Source organism: Erpetoichthys calabaricus, chromosome 2, assembly GCF_900747795.2.
Source record: "Erpetoichthys calabaricus chromosome 2, fErpCal1.3, whole genome shotgun sequence".
In the NCBI taxonomy this organism is placed as follows: domain Eukaryota; kingdom Metazoa; phylum Chordata; class Cladistia; order Polypteriformes; family Polypteridae; genus Erpetoichthys; species Erpetoichthys calabaricus.
Window position 1 is genome coordinate 283,993,563 of NC_041395.2, and position 21,940 is coordinate 284,015,502.

A 21,940-nucleotide genomic window follows, 5' to 3' on the forward strand; every position below is an offset into this window, starting at 1 on the left:
CATAAATTAGTTTTTGAGGGGCGGGTTGATTCAGACGGAGCACTACTGAAGGCCTAGGTGTGAAATGCACGGTCCGCCACTGGTAGGAGGTGAATCTCTAGCCTTTAGACTTATATCATGGTAAATGAAGCACACTCATTTTAAAAAACAGATAATATAATTTATTGATAAGCACAAGAATTATAGAAATATGACAACTGCATGTATGCATGTATGTATGACAACTTTGTGCCAGCAAAGCAGCGGGTCCAGATGGAGTATCGCCACGACTGCTGAAGGTCTGTGCATCGGAGCTGGGGGGTCCTCTACAGCACATCTTCAACCTGAGCCTGGAACAGGGGAGAGTCCCGAGGCTTTGGAAAACATCTTGTATCACCCCAGTCCCAAAGGTATCACGTCCTAGTGAGCTGAATGACTTTCGGCCTGTTGCTCTGACATCATATGTGATGAAGACCATGGAGAGGCTGCTGCTTCACCACCTTAGGCCACAGGTTCAACACGCCCTTGACCCTCTGCAGTTTGCATATCAGGAGAAGGTGGGAGCGGAGGATGCCATCATCTATATGCTACACCGATCCCTCTCTCACTTGGACAGAGGCAGTGGTGCTGTAAGAATTATGTTTCTAGACTTCTCTAGCGCCTTCAACACAATCCAACCTCTGCTCCTTAGGGACAAGCTGACAGAGATGGGATTAGATTCATACCTAGTGGCATGGATTGTGGACTATCTTAAAGACAGACCTCAGTATGTGCGTCTTGGGAACTGCACGTCTGACATTGTGGTCAGCAACACAGGAGCGCCACAGGGGACTGTACTTTCTCCGGTCCTGTTCAGCCTATATACATCGGACTTCCAATACAACTCGGAGTCCTGCCATGTGCAAAAGTTCGCTGATGACACTGCTATCATGGGCTGCATCAGGAATGGGCTGGAGGAGGAGTATAGGGACCTAATCAATGACTTTGTTAAATGGTGCGACTCAAACCACCTACACCTGAACATCAGCAAAACCAAGGAGCTGGTGGTGGATTTTAGGAGGCCCAGACCCCTCATAGACCCTGTGATCATCAAAGGTGACTGTGTGCAGATGGTGAAGACCTATAAATATCTGGGAGTGCAGCTGGATAATAAATTAGACTGGACTGCCAATACTGATGCGCTGTGCAAGAAAGGACAGAGCCGGTTATACTACCTTAGAAGGCTGGCGTCCTTCAACATCTGCAATAAGATGCTGCACATGTTCTATCAGACAGTTGTGGCGAGCGCCCTCTTCTACGCGGTGGTGTGCTGGGGAGGCAGCATTAAGAGGAAAGACGCCTCACGCCTGGACAAACTGGTGAGGAAGGCAGGCTCTATTGTTGGCATGGAGCTGGACAGTTTAACATCTGTGGCAGAGCGAAGGGCGCTCAGCAGGCTCCTATCAATTATGGAGAATCCACTGCATCCACTTAATAGTATCATCTCCAGACAGAAGAGCAGCATCAGCGACAGACTGCTGTCACTGTCCTGCTCCACTGACAGATTGAGGAGATCGTTCCTCCCCCAAACTATGCGACTCTTTAATTCCACCCGGGGGGGTAAACGTTAACATTTAACATTATACATAGTTATTGTCTGTTTTTCACCTGCATTATTATCATTCTTTAATTTAATATTATTTATTGTATCAGTATGCTGCTGCTGAAGAATGTGAATTTCCCATTGGGATTAATAAAGTATCTATCTATCTATCTATCTATCTATCTATCTATCTATCTATCTATCTATCTATCTATCTATCTATCTATCTATCTATCTATCTATCTATCTATCTATCTATCTATCTATCTATCTATCTATTGATATATAAGACAGGAAGCAGACTAGACAGACAAACATATAACATATCAAGAGGCTGGCTTGTTTACTTGCTGTTTAGAGTTGTAATTTATCTTTGTACAGATAAATACTTTTATGATAACAAGTCGTTAAAGATGATGTCTGACGTTGTGTGGAATTGCTGCTATTCGTTGCTCTGGGTTCAAGTGGAGGATTCTTCTTGTGTTGGAGTACGCTCTTTATAATTGCTGTGTTTCTTATATGTAGTGGGCAGTTAGGCCATTTGCTGTGTTATCTGTAACTTCATAGGGAAAAACATTACTCCTTCTGGCACAAGTGTTAGATACTGAAGTTCCGTTCTAGAAGTGATACCTGTTGCTTAGTCTTCTGTCTACTGGCACAAGTTGTTGTAATGACCATGCTCCAACAGTTTGCTGGCTTGTAGATCTGAAGATCTTTCATACTGCCATTACTAAATTGTGAACTTCCAATGATTTATAACTTTTAAACTAATACATAACCTACTGTATGTCCCGAGTCCAAAAAACAGCTTTTTTTTTAATTTATTAAAAGCAATTTCAAAGTATGCAAGCTAAGGTAGTCTGTCAGATGATTTGTCCATTTCTTCACTGGCAAGTCACACAGATCCACATTGTTTATTGAGCTCAATTTGTTTAAACAGTCCCGCTTTGTGTCCTGATTCAATTAGCTCCCCTTTTCTTTCTCCTTTCTTTTCTTAATTTGCTTTTGTTTTTGTAAAAGTGTTACAGTTTCTCATAGTATAGCACTACTAGAGACATTCCTCATAAAGAAACCAGTATAACTCTCTAAAGGCAGTGTTTAATGCAAGGCACTGTGACATACTGATCATTCCCTAGAGAACAGGAGGCACATTTTGAAAACATCATCCATAGCCAGCATGGGAATGAATATTTCACAGCATCAGATATTCAGCTAAAAAAATTCAGCTTTTTTACTTATTCAGCCAAATAAAAAACATGGCTTACATTGATCTAATTTTTTTGTTTAGCTCATCTGTTTTGTTCCCGTATTTAGAAAAAAGCAGTAGTATGAGGTTTACGGTACATTCATAGGAAATTTAGAAATATTTGTATTTTTGCCATTATGTTTAGCTATTGACTTTCTTTTTTCGTTTTCCTATAATATAACTGTTTTATGTGGCATTTGTTGACTTAATTGCTTCCTAATAATGACTATTAATGACAAGTGAAGTAGACAAGAGTGTGAACATCAAAGAATGATGAAAAGACTACAGCTAGTTCTGTGTCGGACAGAGTAGTAAGCTCATAAGGAAACAATAACTTAAAAAAAACTGAGCACCAAGAAATAATAAATGAGATAATAAATTCAAATGATAAAACTCTTAAAAACCAAGATAAAAAACATTACCTTATTTCCATCTAATACACATAAATGTGTGCTATACGGTAGTACAGTTTAGCAAACCCAGTTTTGAAATTACTGCTGTCAAGCTTTTCATCATTCTGTGTCGTTTGTCCCAGGTGTTCACTTTGTTCATTGTTACTTGTCATCACTAAGACAGTAAACTCCACAGAAAAAAATAGAAAAATGACAGTTAAGGACTTAAAAGTATGGCAAAAATACAAATATTTCTAAATTTGCTATGTGTGTAAATCTCTGAGTAACACTCTTCTCTAAATGCAAACCAGCTAATTAAACAATAAGATCAATTAGAGGTGAATTTGGGTGGAACAAAACACTGCAGACACAGGGTTCCCAGCATGACTTTGAAAAACCATTTAAAAACCACCGCCCAGTGGTGATGAGCAAATACAGTAACAAGTGACATGACTGGAATTCCATTTGAGTAAAAAATAGAAAACATGAAACAACTAAGACTTATTTTCTTCCTATTTTTGGAAAAGGTGATGTAGTTTTAATGACTCACATCATTCGCTGATCAATATAATGGCCGTGTCAGTAACGTTTGGTAGCTACACCAAGAATATGTGGTGTGGTAGGACCACAGTCCCTGGGAGAGTCAAAGATTAGAGGAAACCTTGAATTCCCCATTTTTACAGACTAAATGGAATGAAGTCTATGTCTCTAAGTTGGTCTTTGGATCTCCCTGCTACGTTCCATTTCCAACTCTTTTCTCTTTCTCTCTCTCTCTTAGGAATCCTTTCTCCCAGTAACCTGCAAATTATATATGCAACACTGATAAAAGTGCACAGGCTCCTTTTAAGTACTGCACATAGCGCGTGGCTTCATTGAGGAGAGAAAATATGCAGAATTAGATTTTTTGTTGCAGTGCCTCTGCCTCTTGTGGCGTCTCACTCAAAAATTTCCCTGCAACTAATCAACACTTAACATTGTCTAAATTCTGATAGAGGAAAAAAAAAGTCTTAGGAGTTCAAATATTAAAATGCTTAATTTTAGCTAACATATAATTTGAAAGTAGAACATAGACTGACAGGGTAGAAGTATTTACATTACAAACACATAAGTTAATTTAAAAGGATTGAGGTTCCAGGTGGGAGAGCACCATTTTATGGTTGTTGAGTAGGTTAAAGGGTGCAAAGACACCGCAGGTGCAGCTGTTGTGCACACTAAATGAGAATTGAGAAGGTCATAGTTGTGATGATGATCTTTTTAATGACTCTCGATGAGGTGGTAGCTACTGAAGATGAAAAGATAGCAGACAGACATGGCTTTTTCCACAACTCTTACGCGTCCTCTGATATGGCTAGCTTTGTTGGATTCAGTAATATAATTTCACTTTTGATGACATTCACTCATGTCAAAAAGGCACCATTTAGATTAAACTCTTTTTTTCAGTCTCAACATTCTAGAACCGATTCTCAAATATTTCTTTCCGCCTCATTAACTATGTATATACAATACCAAGCATTAAAAGAATTACCCGCATTTAATTTTTCTCTACTTGCTTTTTTTTTTATAGTAAATGTTGTCAATCCTCCACTGATATGAAAATAGTGTATAAAAAATGAGACTTGAGTTAAAAAAATAACACAAATGTTTTATTTATTTTATTATTGATTAGAGAAATCTCTATAGCACTCAGTGGCCCACAAAATTAGTTGTCCCTTTGCAAATGAATAATTGGTTACCCCAACCTGTGAAGTAATGATCTGTTCTGCCTTTCATCACAATCCTAAGGACCATATGAATTGCTCATTTCAGGTCCTGCTTTTTTCTTTGGGTTCAATGGGGTTTGGGTTTGGGTTTTGATTAGGTCATTCCAAAATGATCAATATATTTTTCTTCATACTTAACTGATATTAACCTCCTTTTGTGTTATGGTTCATTGTCTTGCTGCATCATCTGAACGCGTTTCTGCCTCTGTACATAGATGATACTACATTTGTCTGAAGAAACCCTTGATAATAATCTTCAATAATGACAAGCCATCATTGTTTTGATACAGTAAAGAATCATGAAAGCACAAACTATTACCACCATCCTTGATTTTGGGATGAAGAACTCTTAATGGAATGCAGCGTTAGACATTTGTTGTCTGCTAAAATATTCCACTTTTAAGGATCCATGCTGCAACACCTAAACTGAAATTTCATATTCCTCCAAGTAGCCAGTCATTCCAGTGATCAACCTGAGTGGACCTCCAGTGACCTCCATTGAGTTGTATGTCTCAGCAGTAGTTGACTCTGGGAGTCCCACTACCACCACCTACTGATTAATTCTTGGCTTTTTCATAGTATATTATTCCATTATTGCATTACCAGAGCTTTCCTAACATCAGATCCATCTATTTTTCTATTATTACTCATTAATTCCCCCTTCTTGGTATTATATACATTTCTAATTTTCTACCTCTCTCTTTCAATTTTCACATTGTAGGCAGTGCATTGTATTTCAAGATATTAAACTCTTTGTGCTTAGATACAGTAGCTAAGTGTTCAAACAGTAATTTCTGGCTTAGGATATACTACTTCTAGAATTACAAACTTTCACTGCATTTTTACATCTGTAGCTCTCTTAGTTATTTTCAAAAGTAAATGGCAGTATTTAACAGATTTTAAAATCCTGTGCATGTTATTAAACACATTAAGCAACACCTACTCCTTCAATGTCATCTTCTAAGTCTTTCTCTCCTAATTTTACTCCATTTATCACACACACACACACACACAATCTTCCCCATCAGCATAGATTATATACTCACATTTGCTAAAGCTGCCACCAAAACATATTTGCACTCATGAAGCTCTTGCATTCATTGTGAATGATCTCCTTCATACTGCCAGCACTGGATCTTCTGTACTACTTTTTCTTGACCAGACTATATTCATCGATACCTCTGTCCAAAATCTTCCACAGCACCTAAAGAACTGTGCTGGACTTACTGAAAGGTCCTGTTCCTGAATGTGCTCCTTCCTGTTGTGGATGGGTGTCACAAACATGTCAAAAAGCGTGTGAGGCTTGGTAAAAGTCCCTTAAAGCAGGCCAGGACCTAGGATCTGCAGCCTGTCCCCTGGACAGCCAATTCTAAAATGCTACAGGCAGGTTTTGGCCTTCACAGATTTTGAAATGGGTATTTGGTTTTAAAAGTTCAAAAAATACCTCTAATGTCTTAAATTGTGCAAAAATGCCCTACAAGAGGGGGGAACTATCAAACCTCTGGCTTGATAAGTCCAAGTGCAACTCTTATAAACTGTAAATTTATTTTATATTAAAAAAAAATAGAAAAAAGGAGAAAATAAGGGCAGAATGAACTTGCCTAAAAGGCAATTCAAAGATAACATGTCCAATCTGTTTTTCATGAGCAAAATCCAAGAACAGAAGCAAAATATCCACAAACCATAAAATTTATAAACAACACTATTTACAATAGAAGTCCAAAAGCACTCCGTGATCTACTGAAGGTCCAACTCCCCAGCCTCACGTAGAAAGTCTGAGGGCAGTCCTTCAGTGGTGACATCAATATGGCCCTGCCTCTGTTGGAATTCCACTCACAAAACACAAGGAATGAAACATCACTTTAAGACATAGTACATACATACTAAATAATAAGCAAACCTAGCAGAAATTACACACAAATATAAAAAAACAATCATTCAAAAATAAGAAAAAGAACAATAAAAAAGGAAATTATACAAGCCAGGGGCTGAAACCTAGCTGTAACATAACACTTCCTCACTGGTCACATATGACCAGTTATTTTAAGTGGGCAGTTAGATATCAGCTGGGTCATTCTCTGTTTAGTTTACTTGGATTTTCTATGAGTACTGTTTCCTCCAACATCTCAATGTGGTAAAGCAAATATATGGGTCCATGGCAGTGTGCGTGTTTTTATTAAAAAAAAATAGAGCGTTCAGGCGTGTGTGTGCATGGTGCACTGCGGTGAAGCTACACAACCATAGGGTGTTTAATGAGAGAGGGGAGCTGATTACTTGATACATGTAAGCAAGATCAGCTCAGCTGTTCCCCATTCTCATTCTACGGATTGTGAGGAGCAGCAACCTTTGCCCAAAAAGTAGAAAAGGAGCCTGTGAAAAGAGTGAAGGGGAGATCAAGAGAGAATGAGAGAAACTTGAAATTAAAAGGAAGAATGAAATGAAGTAAAAGAGAGACAGGATTGTGACTTAGCTGGTGCAATAGCATGGAGACAAGTGCCTAGGAAGTTGCCCCGAGAGGAGTAAGAAGACAGAACTCACATGGCAGGGGCGTTCCTTCTGAGCTTCCAAGGAGTTGATGGCAGCAGGAAAAAGAAGCAGGGCTTGTGTGGTTCTCCGTTGAAGGCCATGGGATGGTTGCTGGAACATGAGCCAGATTTTGAAGGATAACTGTGTTTGTCAGTGATTGTCTTCAGTTACTGAGGAGACCTGACAGGATGAGCAGAAAAGATATCATATTGTACAGAGAAGCACAGAAACTTGAATTGGTTTTAATGAATAGATCCTCTCAGTGATTTTAAGCTCGTTTTACTATAGGAATGTTTTCTTAATTATGTTCTTTTAATCGCCACTAAACAAAGCTTTATGGTTTAATTATTTATTTGAGAATTATGCACTGCACTTTGTTTTTTTGAACTGTGTTAATAATAATACAACACTGCTCACTTTGCACCTACAGTACCTTTGCAGTGGTATGTGTCCTCTTTGCCTCATCCATCTTGGTTCATGACTATCAATGTCCCGGATTCAAGAGATGCCAGATGCCAGGTTAGAATAAATAGTTGCCCTAAATTGCCCTGAGTGCCAGAGTATGGCCATAACTACTTGCAAAGGATAATGTCCTGCTGTGATAGGCAATGGCTCATTTGACACTGTATTGAAAAATGCAGATTTAGAAAATGAAAGAATGAATTGTCCAATAAAGACCTTGCTCCAAAAACATTTTCCAAAAACAATTGCAGAGAAATTCTTGGAAAGAAAAAAAAAAAAAACTAAAATGGATCTTCATTTCCCAGCCTCCCTTAGGTCTTATGGTGGGGGTGTAGAGATGGTATGTCTGCCTGTTTCAAAGTTGCATCACTGTCTGACTCTTTCATCTGCTGACTTAATCCTCTTACAGTATCAAGGATATCTGAGAGTATGGGACTGCCCAAAGATTCATAGCCTTTTCTAATCCCTGTGCACGGTTAAAAGAAGCATCAGGAAATTGTCATTCATTTCACATAAAAAAACAAAGTAAAATAAATTAGTTCATCCAATGGACCATCAAATAACTGTGGGTGGACTATTCTCATTGTGCAAATTAGGCAATATGTGTGCATTCCCATTAGCCTTTTGAAAAACTTTTCTTATTCTAAAGCCCCAGAAACCTTATCATTGTGTGAAGTTTTTTCCATTATTTCATTTTGTTCATAAAACATTTTTATATCTGTGAGCACAAACATCCCAGCTTGGTGGTATTCCTTATTTTTAAACGAGGAACCAAAGAAAGAAATAAATGAATTTTCTCAATGGTCAAGTGTATGTTTTTACTGGGCCCCCTCTCAAGTCTGTAAATAATTTTATTCTCATCTGAACACACTGGCAGGAAGTTACTAAACTCTTTGCTGCCTCCCCATCTGAAACTGCCTAAAGATATTCGGCAGCACCCTATAAACTAGGTTAACCGGCCTCTGCTCCCTACACATGATGTCACAATGCCTTTGTTCCTCCAGATGAGCATGACGGTGGATAATCCCCACGATGAGTGTGCAAAGCCTTGACACACATGATTCTTGTTACTGGCTCTTCTGCGTGGGAGCCTGATGTTGAAGCTGTCCTAATAGCAGACAGACATCATCATTTTAGTCCATTCATAGACTGTTCAACTGAATGACGCTTTCAAGTGCGATAATTCTTTCTTTGCTGAGAATGTCTGAAGAGTGTCTTAGTGTCTAATGCATTAAAATGTGAATCAGGACTAGATTTTTCTAAAGGGCCAAGGAAATTATATATTATCTTCCCTATAAAAAAGATTCAAAAGCTGGCAAAGTTCAAGAAAAGTAGAGATGATAGTGATGATAATAATTAATGATACTAAAATAACATACTGACAACATTTCCCTAGCAACATTCAGTGTTTGTCTTCTACAGTATAAAAGAACAGGAATATTCGCCTGAGAGACATCCACTGTGGTGTAAAATGTGTAATTACCCAATGTAATTAGAATTTGCTCCTGCCATGGGATTGCTTTCATATAAAGTAATAGGATAATCCAGTTGAAAATTTATTACAAAGTGTGAATTTGCTAGGGAGATTGAAAGATGAAGGTAATAGCTGATGTTTCTCCATTAGAATGCCTGCCAACTAGAAACCCCAGCAAAGACATATCTTCAAGCTTTAGCACTCCGACATTTTTTATAATTAGAATACACGTTACAATCTGGAAAATTAGCAAAGAAGGACACAGGAAAGGAGTTCTATATAGAGTGTTTACTGGTGAATGGGGTCTTGTTGGGAAGAGCGATAAGGCCATCTCTGTGAAAGAGTGTGAAAGTCCAAAGTCCAAAACACACAATGGAAGGATAATAGTGTGCCTGGAAATACAGACTCAGGACCCTGTTCAATGGAACAGTTTGCCCAGTTTCCCACCAACCGCAACATAATAACTCAAAAACTATCCTGGTCACATTCTCATCTCTCTGCCAATCAAAGTCAAACTCCAAACTCATGGGGCCTCTATTAGAAAGTAGCTTTTAAAAATCTTTTCTAGGGAAACGTCAAGAATCCCTTCTGGAGTTCTAAACATCATCTAATTGTTCTGGGGTCACTCCGCTAGAATTCTCTCACTCTAGTAGGCTTGGGTGTCCCTGTATCTCTGAGGTCCAAACATCAATCCAAGTTAGGTGCATAATGTAAACGGTTTTGGCATGTATTATCTTGGAAGACAATTATTCACATTGGTACTTGGATGAGCTCTAAAATTGTACCACTCTACAGAAATCTGGTTAAACAATATGCTCAAAACCCACCATTTTGTTTGAAAGGAAGCATTCATTTAAAGGAAAATAAACTGCCTGGGGGACTGTGATTCACACTCATCCTTAGTGACACCCTCACTAGCAATACCAGATCAGCATACGATAATTGGGTTTTAGAATAATGAGTATATTAACAATACCACATAATTATGCAAAGAGGAGAGAGAGAGAGAGAAAGGCTGGGAGCATGTGCTGATAGCACATTGCTGCACCCACCACATGGCAGACCCCCTGGACTGGGACTCAAGTGCAGTGGGGGCACCTCAGCACCACACTGGAACAGTCTGAATTTTTTTTATGGTGGCTGAAATGCCAATCCTACCACCAACCCCCAAGTTTTCCCTGTAAATTGGAGGACCTGCTTGCAGGGCTGGATGCAGATTAACGTCACACCCTGGACAAAGCAATTGCAGGGTAAGGGCTTTGCTCAAGGACCCAATGGAGTAGAGTCACTTCTGGCATTTACGGGATTCATTCTAGCAACCTTCTGATTGCCGCCACAGATTCCTAGCCTCAGAGCCTCCACTGTGCCCAAAAAAGAGAAATTGCACTTTCTACAACACCACAACCACAACAGACCACATACAGATTACCAAATAAAAAGTGTGTGGATGTCAAATAACATTATTCATTCATTTTACTAACCCATTTATCCAGGTTAGGGTTGCAGGATGGCTGGAGCTCATACCAAAAAGGCATAAGCAACACATGGACAGGGCACCAGTCCATCATAGGTGAAATCACACACTCACTAAGGCCATTTTAGCAATGCCAATTCACCTAATCTGCATGTCTTTGGGAGGAAACCAGAGCATCCAGAGAAAACCCACACAATCATGGAGAGAATATGCAAACTTCACACAGGGAGCCCAAGGTATGAACTCTTTTTATTGTAAAGCAGCAGTGATACCACAGCACCACCATGTCAACATGCAAAAGTATAAAAGTTATTCTGTCCTATTATAGAAAAGCTGGGCACTCCAGATTAGTGTAAAAAAATGTGTTTTTTTCAGAGAATATCTCTCTTGTGAATCCAGGCAAATTCAAGCACAGTAGGAAGCTTCAACATTGAATGGTCAGTTAATCATTTCCTCTCCTCCGGCTGTCTCTCGTCTGTCACTTCTACATTTCCGCAGTGAAATAAGCTTTTGTGAACTGTCCTTTTCATGCTGTGTGTTATCCTTTTCCACCCAATACAGGATAAATCAACACAAACTTACATCATGTTGGTTTAAACATTAAGGAATGCAAATCTAACACAAAGGTTGGTTGTATATGTGGTACTCATTACACATTTACCACTGTGGGCTGCTTCTTTGATGTAGGAACCTTGCCGGTCCCTTGTCATGCGTTAATGTCCTTTCTGCACTGGCAATTTCTTTTCAGTTTAGCAAACTGTCACTGGAGGGTACAATTTTGGTGTATGCACTTGAGAATTTTGATCAGTGTCAAGAATAAATAACCTTCACTGCTCCCAGAGATCTCTGTACAAACTGAAGAAATGTCAAAAGAACTGCATATTATGGTAGACTAGAGATTGGTGCCGTACCCATACTTAAAGTATCCAAAGCCTCCTGCCAGTTTCAGTGAGGGACTTATTATTCATATTATAGATAGACAGTGTGAGAGAATAATTTGGTGGTAACAAACAGTTAAGTATTTTGGTTTGCACTGCACATTGAAATATACACACATTTGTTTTAGAAATGTCAAGAAGAGACTACTGTAATGGTCAAGTCAACAAGCAGAATATTCTAGGTAGATGGTTCAGGAAACTGGCTGATGTAATGTTCTTTCATGCACCTAGTAAGTCTTGCTAGTTGGCATGAATACAGTTTTCATAACATAACAGAATAAGAGCTGTATTCAAAAGATATGAGAACAAGAGTGTAACAAAATAGAGTTTTATTTTAAAATGTAAAGCAATGAATCATTCAGAGTAAATGTTAAGTAAATTCAGTTGTTTGTAAAAATAGACCCCTGCCCTTATTATTTTCACCATTCTGATCATTTTGTAGCAGACTACTGTGATGAATGCTCCCACTTCAAGCATTTGCTGAAGAGATGATTAAAGACACAGTGGACAAGTTTTCAACTGCCTGATTTTTGATTTAATGAGGTTTTATCAATCTTGTCCTAGTGGAGGACAAGTTTCTTTCTTTAATTAATATGTTAATTTCTACCACAATAGATAGATAGATAGAGATAGATAGATAGATAGATAGATAGATAGATAGATAGATAGATAGATAGATAGATTTCAAGGGTAATCTCAGTAAATAAATAAATAGAATAATAAACAATAGCAACCCTATCAAATACTCACCAGAATGTCTGACTTGGCTGAAGATAAAAGGGCAGTCATAGTCAATGAGGCATTATTAAGGTGTGTTGCCATAGGTATGAAGGATCCCCAGTAACGTTTCTTGGCAAACTTCTGCTAAATAATTAGTTGGCTGAAAGTACTTAATGGTAGTGTGTCGTGGTCTAGAGAACCACTAGTTTAACTCCAGTGAGTCGAGAGCGTATCCCACATCTGAGCTTGCCTTCTTACTCAGCTTGTTGATTTGGTTGTTTGTTCACAAAAGCCACCACAGGATGAATTGAAACAATTGCAGCCATGTAATACCCTGCAAAAAGAAAGGAGAATAAATATATTTCTGAGATTGGATAAGGAAATACAAATGAAAAAAATGACTACAAGTAATAATAAGAGGGTGAAAGGTGGAGGAGTTGAGAATGGGAAAGAGAAAGGACCTTCAATCTGTTTAAAGAAGCTATTAAAATACTATACATTTAGGTAACAAGGGAATGGGGTGAATGCAAAATGAAGTTTACTTTACTTTTTATTTTCTAAATGTTTAGAGTGTTATCAACTTGAGAGACCCCAAGCACAAAAGTTCCAAAAAAAAAGCTCAAAAATGCCACTAGAGGGGGAAATAAACATTAAACCCTAGCTGGAAACAAATATGGCAATGTAATGACTTTATAAATAAAAATATTTCATACACAAATGCTCTAAGGCACAATAATAAGCTCAGAGGAACACAAGGCAAAATACACAGAAGGTAATCTCTTCAAATTAGGCCATTCCAAAAGCAAATATAGTTCCAATATGAAAGCCAAGGAGGGAAGTCAAAAACAGAGGAAAGGAACAGAAAAATCCAGAATATGACAAAAGCAAAAGAATAATCATTAATCCAACTAACCTCTCTTTACCACAACCTCATTCACAATGATTTACCAGGAACAGTGGGTTTTCTTCAGCCTTTTTAGGGCTGAGGGCAACCACATGATGGTGATGGGCAAGCTGCTCAGCCTAATTCGGGATCACTCCCAGAACACACAAAACATAAAATAAAATGCTTAGAAACTTATTGATCAACATTATTAACATAACCAAAGGAATAAAAAACAAACAAGAAAAAGTCAGAGTTGGTGTTGGAGTTGGTGTTTAACAGAGACATGGGTCTGTTACAGTAACAATTGTTTTTCTTTAAATTATGTTTATTTACTTCTGCATTTTAAACCCTGTACAATTATGATAGTGTCGCTAATTTCAGAGTAAGTGGTTAATATTGTGTAACTGAGACTTGGTTTTGACATTTTAGAATATTTATACTCGTAAAGGTTAATGTTTTTTGATGCTTGAGTACTTAGATCCTAATTATATTACACAGGGTTTTTACTGAAATTCTTTACAGTAAATACCTTCATTTTGCTCAATAATTCATTATTCATCTGGAGTGTTCATTTTCTAAATAAGTTCAGAAACCTTTCTTCTTATGATCTGGTGTGCTAAAATCTTGTTTTCTTTTAATATGCATAAAGTGAATCGTGTAATTTAAGCTGCAGTTATTTTGTTATTTTTGAAGACATGCAATTATATTCAGTCTATAGTGCCAGTCATTTCCTGAAAATATCAGTTTGGCATTGGTGCATAATCCTCATTAATCTTTGAAATGATGTTTGTCAATTCTAGCATTTGTCTTGCATGTGGAGTAGCATATTATATTTCCTCTCAGGTATGCCTAGGTAATAAAGATAATAAAGAATTCTTACTCTGAAGACAAATATTTAACAAAATCATTGTCTTCAAGGAGCAACGGATTAAAACACTAAGAACCTTGTGGAAACGTGGGTCTGCAATTCTTGATTTTATAACAAACAGTACATGATCCAAAATTATTATAGTATCCTTATTGCATAATTGCATAGATGTGGAGTTGTTATTGTCAATATGGAAAAGGTAATTTCATCAGTAATTATGATTCCATGGAGAGGAAAAACAGAACTGTCATGCAACAATGAAAAAATCAACATGCGTCAAACTATTCATGATTTTTTAAGATGTCTTATATTACTGGAGTAGACTTGGAAAGAAAGGTTAGTATTAAGAATAAGTGATCCATGGTTGGGTTTAAGTATGAAATAAAAAAAAAATCTAATAATACTTTTTTAAGCAGACCGGTTAGAGAACAAAAAATATACATAAACTCATTGTTTTTCCAATTGGGAGCATATTAGTTAGCAGAATCAGCCAAGTTTCGTGTAATCTTCCAACTACAATTATATACAGGCTTTATGGATTAAAAATACCTCAGAACCCTACAGATGGAACTCACATTTACTTTTATCGTATTCTTACCTCAAACCTTTTGGAATGGAACTTACATTCGAAGATGGACCCTCAAATGCAAATTGAAACCCTTTAAAAACACCCCATCAACTTTCAGATTACTTTTTTTCATTTTGCTTTGCAGTTAGTTCTATTGAAATTCGAAAGTTTGTTGAACAAGATGATATTTCATATATTTGAGTGTATGGGTGTCCAAAGAAGGGTTTATAGCACAGCAATATGTGAGGCCTGTAATCTACAATCACAAAAACAAGCTTTATCGTGATTACCAGCAAATAGCTTTCTGGCTTTTCCTGTTAACAAACATGGTCTCTTTAGGATACAGTTCTGACCTTCAAATCATAATTGTAAACCAGGCTTGCTTATTGGCTTGTGCCCTAGTTATCACAATAGGGTTCCTGCTTTGCTTCTCTGGTAATACACCTTAGATGTTTAGTACATGGAGCTTCTAGCAAACTTTGATCAAATGAATAGAAGGGACAGACTTCATATTCTTTGAGGTAACCTCACCGGGCTTCATGAACTCCTGGAATTTCCAGTCTCTTTCTGGGGCATCTCCATTTTGAGACACTTACCATCCAACCCCAAAAAGAGAGAAGAACATGCTCCAAAGTGTCTGGAGCCCCTCGTCCTTTCCTTCATTTCTGCTCCTCACAGCCAAACAATGACAATAACATATGAATATATTATATAGGTTTTTAAATATACCTAGCCCAGGTTAGGGTGGGAAGAGACCAGAGCTTGTCTTGGCAGCACTGACTGCAAGGTACAAAACAACATGGGAAAGATCCCCAGCCAATCATCATACTTGGGTAATATTGGTGCGGAATTTGGAAAGACACTCTACTAGTTAAGAATAAAATAATAGAGTGTCTCACTGAGCAAGACAGATACCTCACTGAGCAAGACAGATACAATGAGGAGAATTACACCCACTGTAGTAATTTCTCCCTTTATCTGCTTCTGCTCACCACTTTCCCACTTTTGTTTTCCAAATTAGTTTTGTTATGGCACATTCCACAATATCTTTTAGCTTGCAATCCATGACATAGTTTGAGCAGGACAGACATAATAATGTGTCTGTTCTCCCACGAATTTTAGATTTCATAAAGTAAACTAAGGGTTTTGTGTGTTGCTTTTTAAAATTTTAAACATGTATGTATTTCTATTTTTATGCATGTGTAAGGAGTTGGGGGGTGGGCTGTCCACTTTGCCACTTGTTTGAGACAACTGTGATTAATAGTGAATTTAAAAAACAGAATATAGAAAAAGTAATGTAAGTAAAATAAAACTATTCATCTACCGTGTGTTGTCTTATACATATATATTGTGCCACGCATAAGCATCATAGTGTCACACTCCCAGCGAGAGCAACTGACTCCACCCCTTCTGGCCGCTGGGCCATAAAAGCACAACTGCCCAGAAGTAGGCATCACTTCACGCCTCAGCGTCTATAAAGACGAAGCTCCTCTATAACCTGAAGAAAACTGTAGGGTTATTCAGCCCCACATTAACTGGAGGCTGTTGTTTTGTTCTGTTTTGATGCCATCAAGTATTTATTTTTGTTTTTCCTCTGAAAGAATTGGGAACGGCTGTATATATATATGGGAACGGCTATATATATGAGAGTATGTACTGTATATTGTAGGATAAACAGGACAAAACTCCCCAACATATCCGTTTATTAGCGACAAGGCAAATAATGAAAATATAATGAAAAAGATATGAAACAAAAGTAAATTATTTTGTTGGCTGTGATTCAGTCATGTCTACTGTGCTTCAACAGTCGCAGGCTCTAAAATGAGCACCAGACCTAACTTTCAGTCAATGCAGTGTTTACATAAGACTGATGCTGGAAGGGTTGGGACTTTCAAAGGTGACATCACAGGTTCTTCGTATTACTCCTCCTCCACTCTCGACTTAAAAGAGGAAAGCAGTTAATGCATTCACTTTTACATAACCCGCCCTCGTTGTGTCATCTTGTGCTGAGCCCCCAACACACTCCCTCAGCACCCACGCATGACTACATATATATATATATGTGTTGTAATAAAGGCGCTATATAGTGCCCAACCCGGCACAGACTTACGCAGAGGCATGTATAAAATAAACAGGTTCTTTATTTTTCTTCAACTGGAGGGCACGTCTTCCCCGTAATCCCTCCAGCCACAACACAGTTCCACAAGCACTTAATATAACACAAACAACACTTCTTCTCTCCACCTTGGTACCACCCCTCCTCCCAGGCAACCTCGTCCTCTTCCTTCCGATTCTGGCTCCTGAGTGGTGGATGCTGGCCCTTTTTATAGCCCACCTGGAAGTGCTCCAGGTGCTTGATCACCTGCGGCTAATTGCACTTCCGGGTGGGGCTGCAGAGATGTCCAGGTGGGTTCCTGGCTCCATGCAGCTCCCCCTGGCGGCCACCCCAGTTCCCCACAGGGTTGTGGAGAACTCCATCTCCCAGGAAACCATGCGGGAAACTGAGGCACCATCGTCAGCCAGGGAGGCTGCCACCAAGCGTCCCGGGGGAGGTAGTGAGATGTCCATAGCTGCTCCCTCGGAACATATACAGAAGGGGCGTCCCGGCTGGGCATGGGACCCGGCCGCCTGTCACACTGTATATATTATATATGCAGTGTATATATTTGCATATTGCATTCTGTATACACTTTTGTATATATATATGTGTGTGTGTGTGTGTTTGTATTGTTAGTATTTTATTATTTTTACTGTTGTGAGGAAACATGCAAGTAAGAATTTAATTATATTGTGTACTTATGACAATAAACTTTACCTTTGAATTAAAAGCATAATTTATTGATTCCTTCCTGGTGATGGATACAGTGTTATCATCAAACATCCAGTCTACTGTCCTGTTTGATAAGTAATTCAAAGTTTGCTATTTTTTCCTTAAGGGTTGTGAAAAATGATTTTTTTTCTAAATTCAGGAATCAAAAATACATAGTATTGTGAGAGCTAATGACAGATGCCCTGAGGTACAGAAATAAAAACAGCTTACATTCTGCTTTAAGGAGTGTACTTGAAACACATGTTCTCTGTTACATTCTGTCTGGTCTGATTTGTTAAGGTGTTCCAGAGCTGCCAAGGAATTGCCCACCATACAAGGAGTAGCCAGAGCTGGCACAATAACATTTGGTTTAACAGTTACATTATACTAGAAAGAGGACTCAGTGGTTTTTAATCACTTTTTCTGTTTCTCCTTGACTCAGCTCTACTTGCAGATTGAAATCGCCATCTTTGAAGACCGAGGGAGCAGTGGCTCAACATCCAGCAGCAGTTCCACGTCAAGTAGTAGTGGCCGGTGACTGGAGGAACAGCCCCAGGGATATGGGTATCGGGGGTCCACAGGGCTCCCCAAAATCCGCACATTGAAACATGAGAGCACCAGGTTCTAAAGGGGAGAAAGGGCACAAATATTCATATGCCACCCTCCTCGACCAGCTTCTATAGTCACAGCCAGGGTGATCACTTGCTCTTCATGCTTAAGCAAACCAAAACCTCCTCCATTCTCTGTTTCCATGGGCATGTAGAGCCTGGACATCACTTAAAACTGCCATTGAGCTTACCACAGGATGGTACAAAAACAACTTGGCATTAAAAACATCACGTTTTAAACAGGTCAGAACAGAAGAAGTGATCGCTTGTATACGGATTAAATTCTAATCCTTGCTAAACCAAAGTATATACTTAAATCCTATTGCACCAAGCCTTAAATCAGGATCACATTTACTGGTTTGATTCAATTACAACAGGTTTAAATGTCTGGTAATTCAGGATTAAATTCTAATCATAGCCTGCTATTACTTGTAAAGATGAACTACTAGGGATGGCTTATGTTGTTGGTTTTCTGAAATGATTGATCTTATTTTATTATAACTGAGGAGATAAAGGATGGTATGTTTAAAATTTGCAATTAAGTAAATTAAAGGCATTATTTCAAATTAACATAGATGATATATATATATATATATACACACACACAGTATAGACATTTTCTGAGAGCCTACTGTTGCTTTTACTTTCTTATTTCCCCTCATGTATTTTTGAAATACAGTTTCATTGATTGGACTATGCAATCACATTTTTAAACATATTTCCTCCCACATTAGAACATGTACTTATTTCTTTATCTGTTTTTTTATTTCCAGATGCCTCACTCTTTAATTTCTGAGTGGCATGAGCAAAAAGGGGCCTGGTGCACTGTCCAGTATAGATAGGCTCTGGCACCCCACCAGGTTTATAAATATTTGATATTCTATATTATTTCTGTAATAGAAACACAACCCCAAGATAATTCTAACCCGCTACTGATGTGACTCAGTGTTTGTGCCATCTATCTAAAATGTTTTCTAAGCTTTACCTTTCTGAAACTTTGTTAGCAGGGTTGCCAATTACAATTAGGATTTTGTGCCATTCTGCATTTATTTTTTTGGATCTTGATACTCATCTATTGAATTTGAAAAATGCTACCAAAAAGGTGGATCTGTATTTTTTTTGTTATGATTCTAACAATACACCTGAAACTATTTTAACTAACTATTATAAAAGATTCACAGTGGCTCTGGGCTAACTTGACAATTCCTAATGAATGAGATTATGGATAAGAAGCAAGCATGATGTTCTGTAGCCAAAGTAAAATAATAATTTGAGATACAAAATGCAGGCATTTCTTTTTAAATCCAGCCTGTCCTTATAAACTCTGATTTATTCCATCCTGAGGAAACTGGCAAAAGGGTACCCATGGAAACATAGAGGTTTCTGGCTTTTCTTCTCTGTTTTTCATTTACTTTACTTTAGCACTGTGTTTCTGTTATTTTAATGTCCTTCTATAATTTATGCATTCATTATTTCAATTTAGGAACATATTATGTTCAATAATAACTCTTTAATAGAAACAATTTATGCGCTTTAAGTCATTGTTCAAATTTTGCATAAAAGTTCAAATTTTACATGTGAGGAAGGCAACTGAGGATAAATGCTTGTATTGTTTCTACTGGCTTTGTTCTAAATGTTGGCTGTCTGCTGCCTTCTCTGGGACTTGACTTCCTTTCTAACTTTCTGTTATCCTCACCTCTCCATGTATATACTGTATGGAGACATAGTCCTGAAGTACTGTGTGGATCAGCATGGAGAGGAAAGCACCATACTGAGATGATAAAAGGAAGGTTAGAGAATGGAATTAGCTTTCAGAACCATATATATATATATATATATACAGTATATATATATATAGGAAAAACACATACAGGTTATGAATATTACAATAGTTTTATTAAATAAAAAGTATGTTACAATGGCACAGTGCATTTAGGTGCAGTCTCATAAGTGGTGAAATTGCCCATCTTGCATACCTATTTTTGCCCAACCAGTGTGTGTATATACACATACATACACACACAGAGTATATAGAGGCTAAAAGTCCATCAAACCATACTCATTCAGTAGGTATGTACAGTCTAAGAATACACCTTATTTTTGGCTGAATATGTACTGTATAGTAAGATAAAATGTGAAAGTCATGGAAAGATTTGGCATCCCAATCAGGTGAACTCAAATAAATTAGTAAAGTAAATGAATTGAACGTTATCTTGCCATGTTCAACTTTGTGAAACATTCCAAACTAGCCAACCCGCGGCGTACCATACGCCGCATAATCAGGCCAGTTTTTTAATGATTTTTAAGCACAGGGAGAAAATTAACATTTGAAAAATCGGTAATGTAATAAATCAGCAAGAAAAGCAACGTTGTAACAATGCACGGAACAAACCAACACACAATCGTCCGTGATTTAAAACTGGCGGACCGACATCGCGGCTTCTACTCCTAGACGAAGGGATAGGGGTGGACGGCGCTCAGGCGCGGAGAAAGGAATGGGAGGAGAGGAGAAGGACGCCCATTCCGGTCTCTCTGTCATGCTAGTGTGCTGATGTTTTGTTCAGTATGCACTGCCTGGTCATGTGCCCACGTCCAACTCGTCACTTGAGTCGTTGTCGTTTTTGCACAGTCCAGATACACCTGTGACTCACGTAGACTTTTCATTGTTCTGTGCGGTTTTGGGTGCTTTTCTATATATAATCTACCAAGATACCCGACTACGGTAGTAGCGAGGATGGGGGGGGGGGGGGGGGGGGGGGGGGTGTACAAAGGGTAGGGACGTAATCAGTGGGAGCGTATGAGTCGCATTTAGAGGGAATTGCATGGTTTGCAGCCCGAATGGGGTTCAACGGCTTACCCACGCCTCTCTGCGTCGGGTAGACACACGGTCAATGTCATGCGTAATTATTTATTGAATGGTAAACACTTCTGGAAAGACACGGTTGTCTAAAACGGGTTGGTGTGAGAATACAACAGTAAGTGAATGAAAAGATGGAACTCTGGAGAGAGGAAAATACAACACAATAATGAACCCGCGGCATAACAAACGCCGCAAAATTATTTATTGATGGTTGAACACTTCTGGAAAGACACAGTTGTCTAAAAAGGGAGAGTTTGAGGATACAACAGAAAGTGAATTGAAAGATGGAACTCTGGAGAGAGCAACATACAATTGTCTGTGAGTGAAGACTGGTTTTGGCAGATATAGGCATATCTTTTTGAAAGTTTGTCGTTGTGCCTTATTAATTGTCATCGCAAATGCCAATCGAACAGGAAATTGTCTTCGGGTAAAAGTAAAAGGTAAATTTGAATCTGACGGGGTCAGGCATATCCGGGGAATAAGGACAGTTTGTGAGGTTGCAGATGTGATAGTTTTACACTGCAGTACATTACGGTGAATGGTGCTAACAGACAGTCTAGTGCCATTACAAAGACCTTTTGCAGGCAGGAGGTTTCTGAGAAGCATGATGACGGATCAATTTTTAATTTTGAGTTTATGTGGAGGCATGCCAGTAGGAGTAAGACTATTAAGAAATTCCTCGGGGAATAAAAGTTGATCTGCAGGATTATCTGTGACGATGGAGTCCACGCTCGTGAAAGTCACCTCATTGTTAGGGATAAGTTTTAGCACTTCTCCATTAAGGTATA

The 21,940-nt window shown here is 38.4% G+C and overlaps 1 protein-coding gene across 3 annotated transcripts in view; it reads left to right on the plus strand.

Annotated features, from left to right (window-relative positions):
- LOC114647125 (golgin subfamily A member 7B) overlaps positions 1 to 21,940 on the plus strand; it is a 157,774-nt gene that overhangs the window by 93,372 nt on the left and 42,462 nt on the right. For 2 of the 3 annotated variants that reach the window (XM_028795658.2, XM_051922951.1), the window contains exon 5: positions 18,139 to 18,958. The exons of the other annotated variant lie outside the window; for it this stretch is intronic. In XM_028795658.2, the coding sequence (XP_028651491.1) occupies positions 18,139 to 18,222 (84 nt within the window). In that variant the 3' untranslated portion in view covers positions 18,223 to 18,958. Of the gene's footprint in view, positions 1 to 18,138; positions 18,959 to 21,940 lie in introns of those variants that run through there. 3 annotated transcript variants of the gene reach the window in all.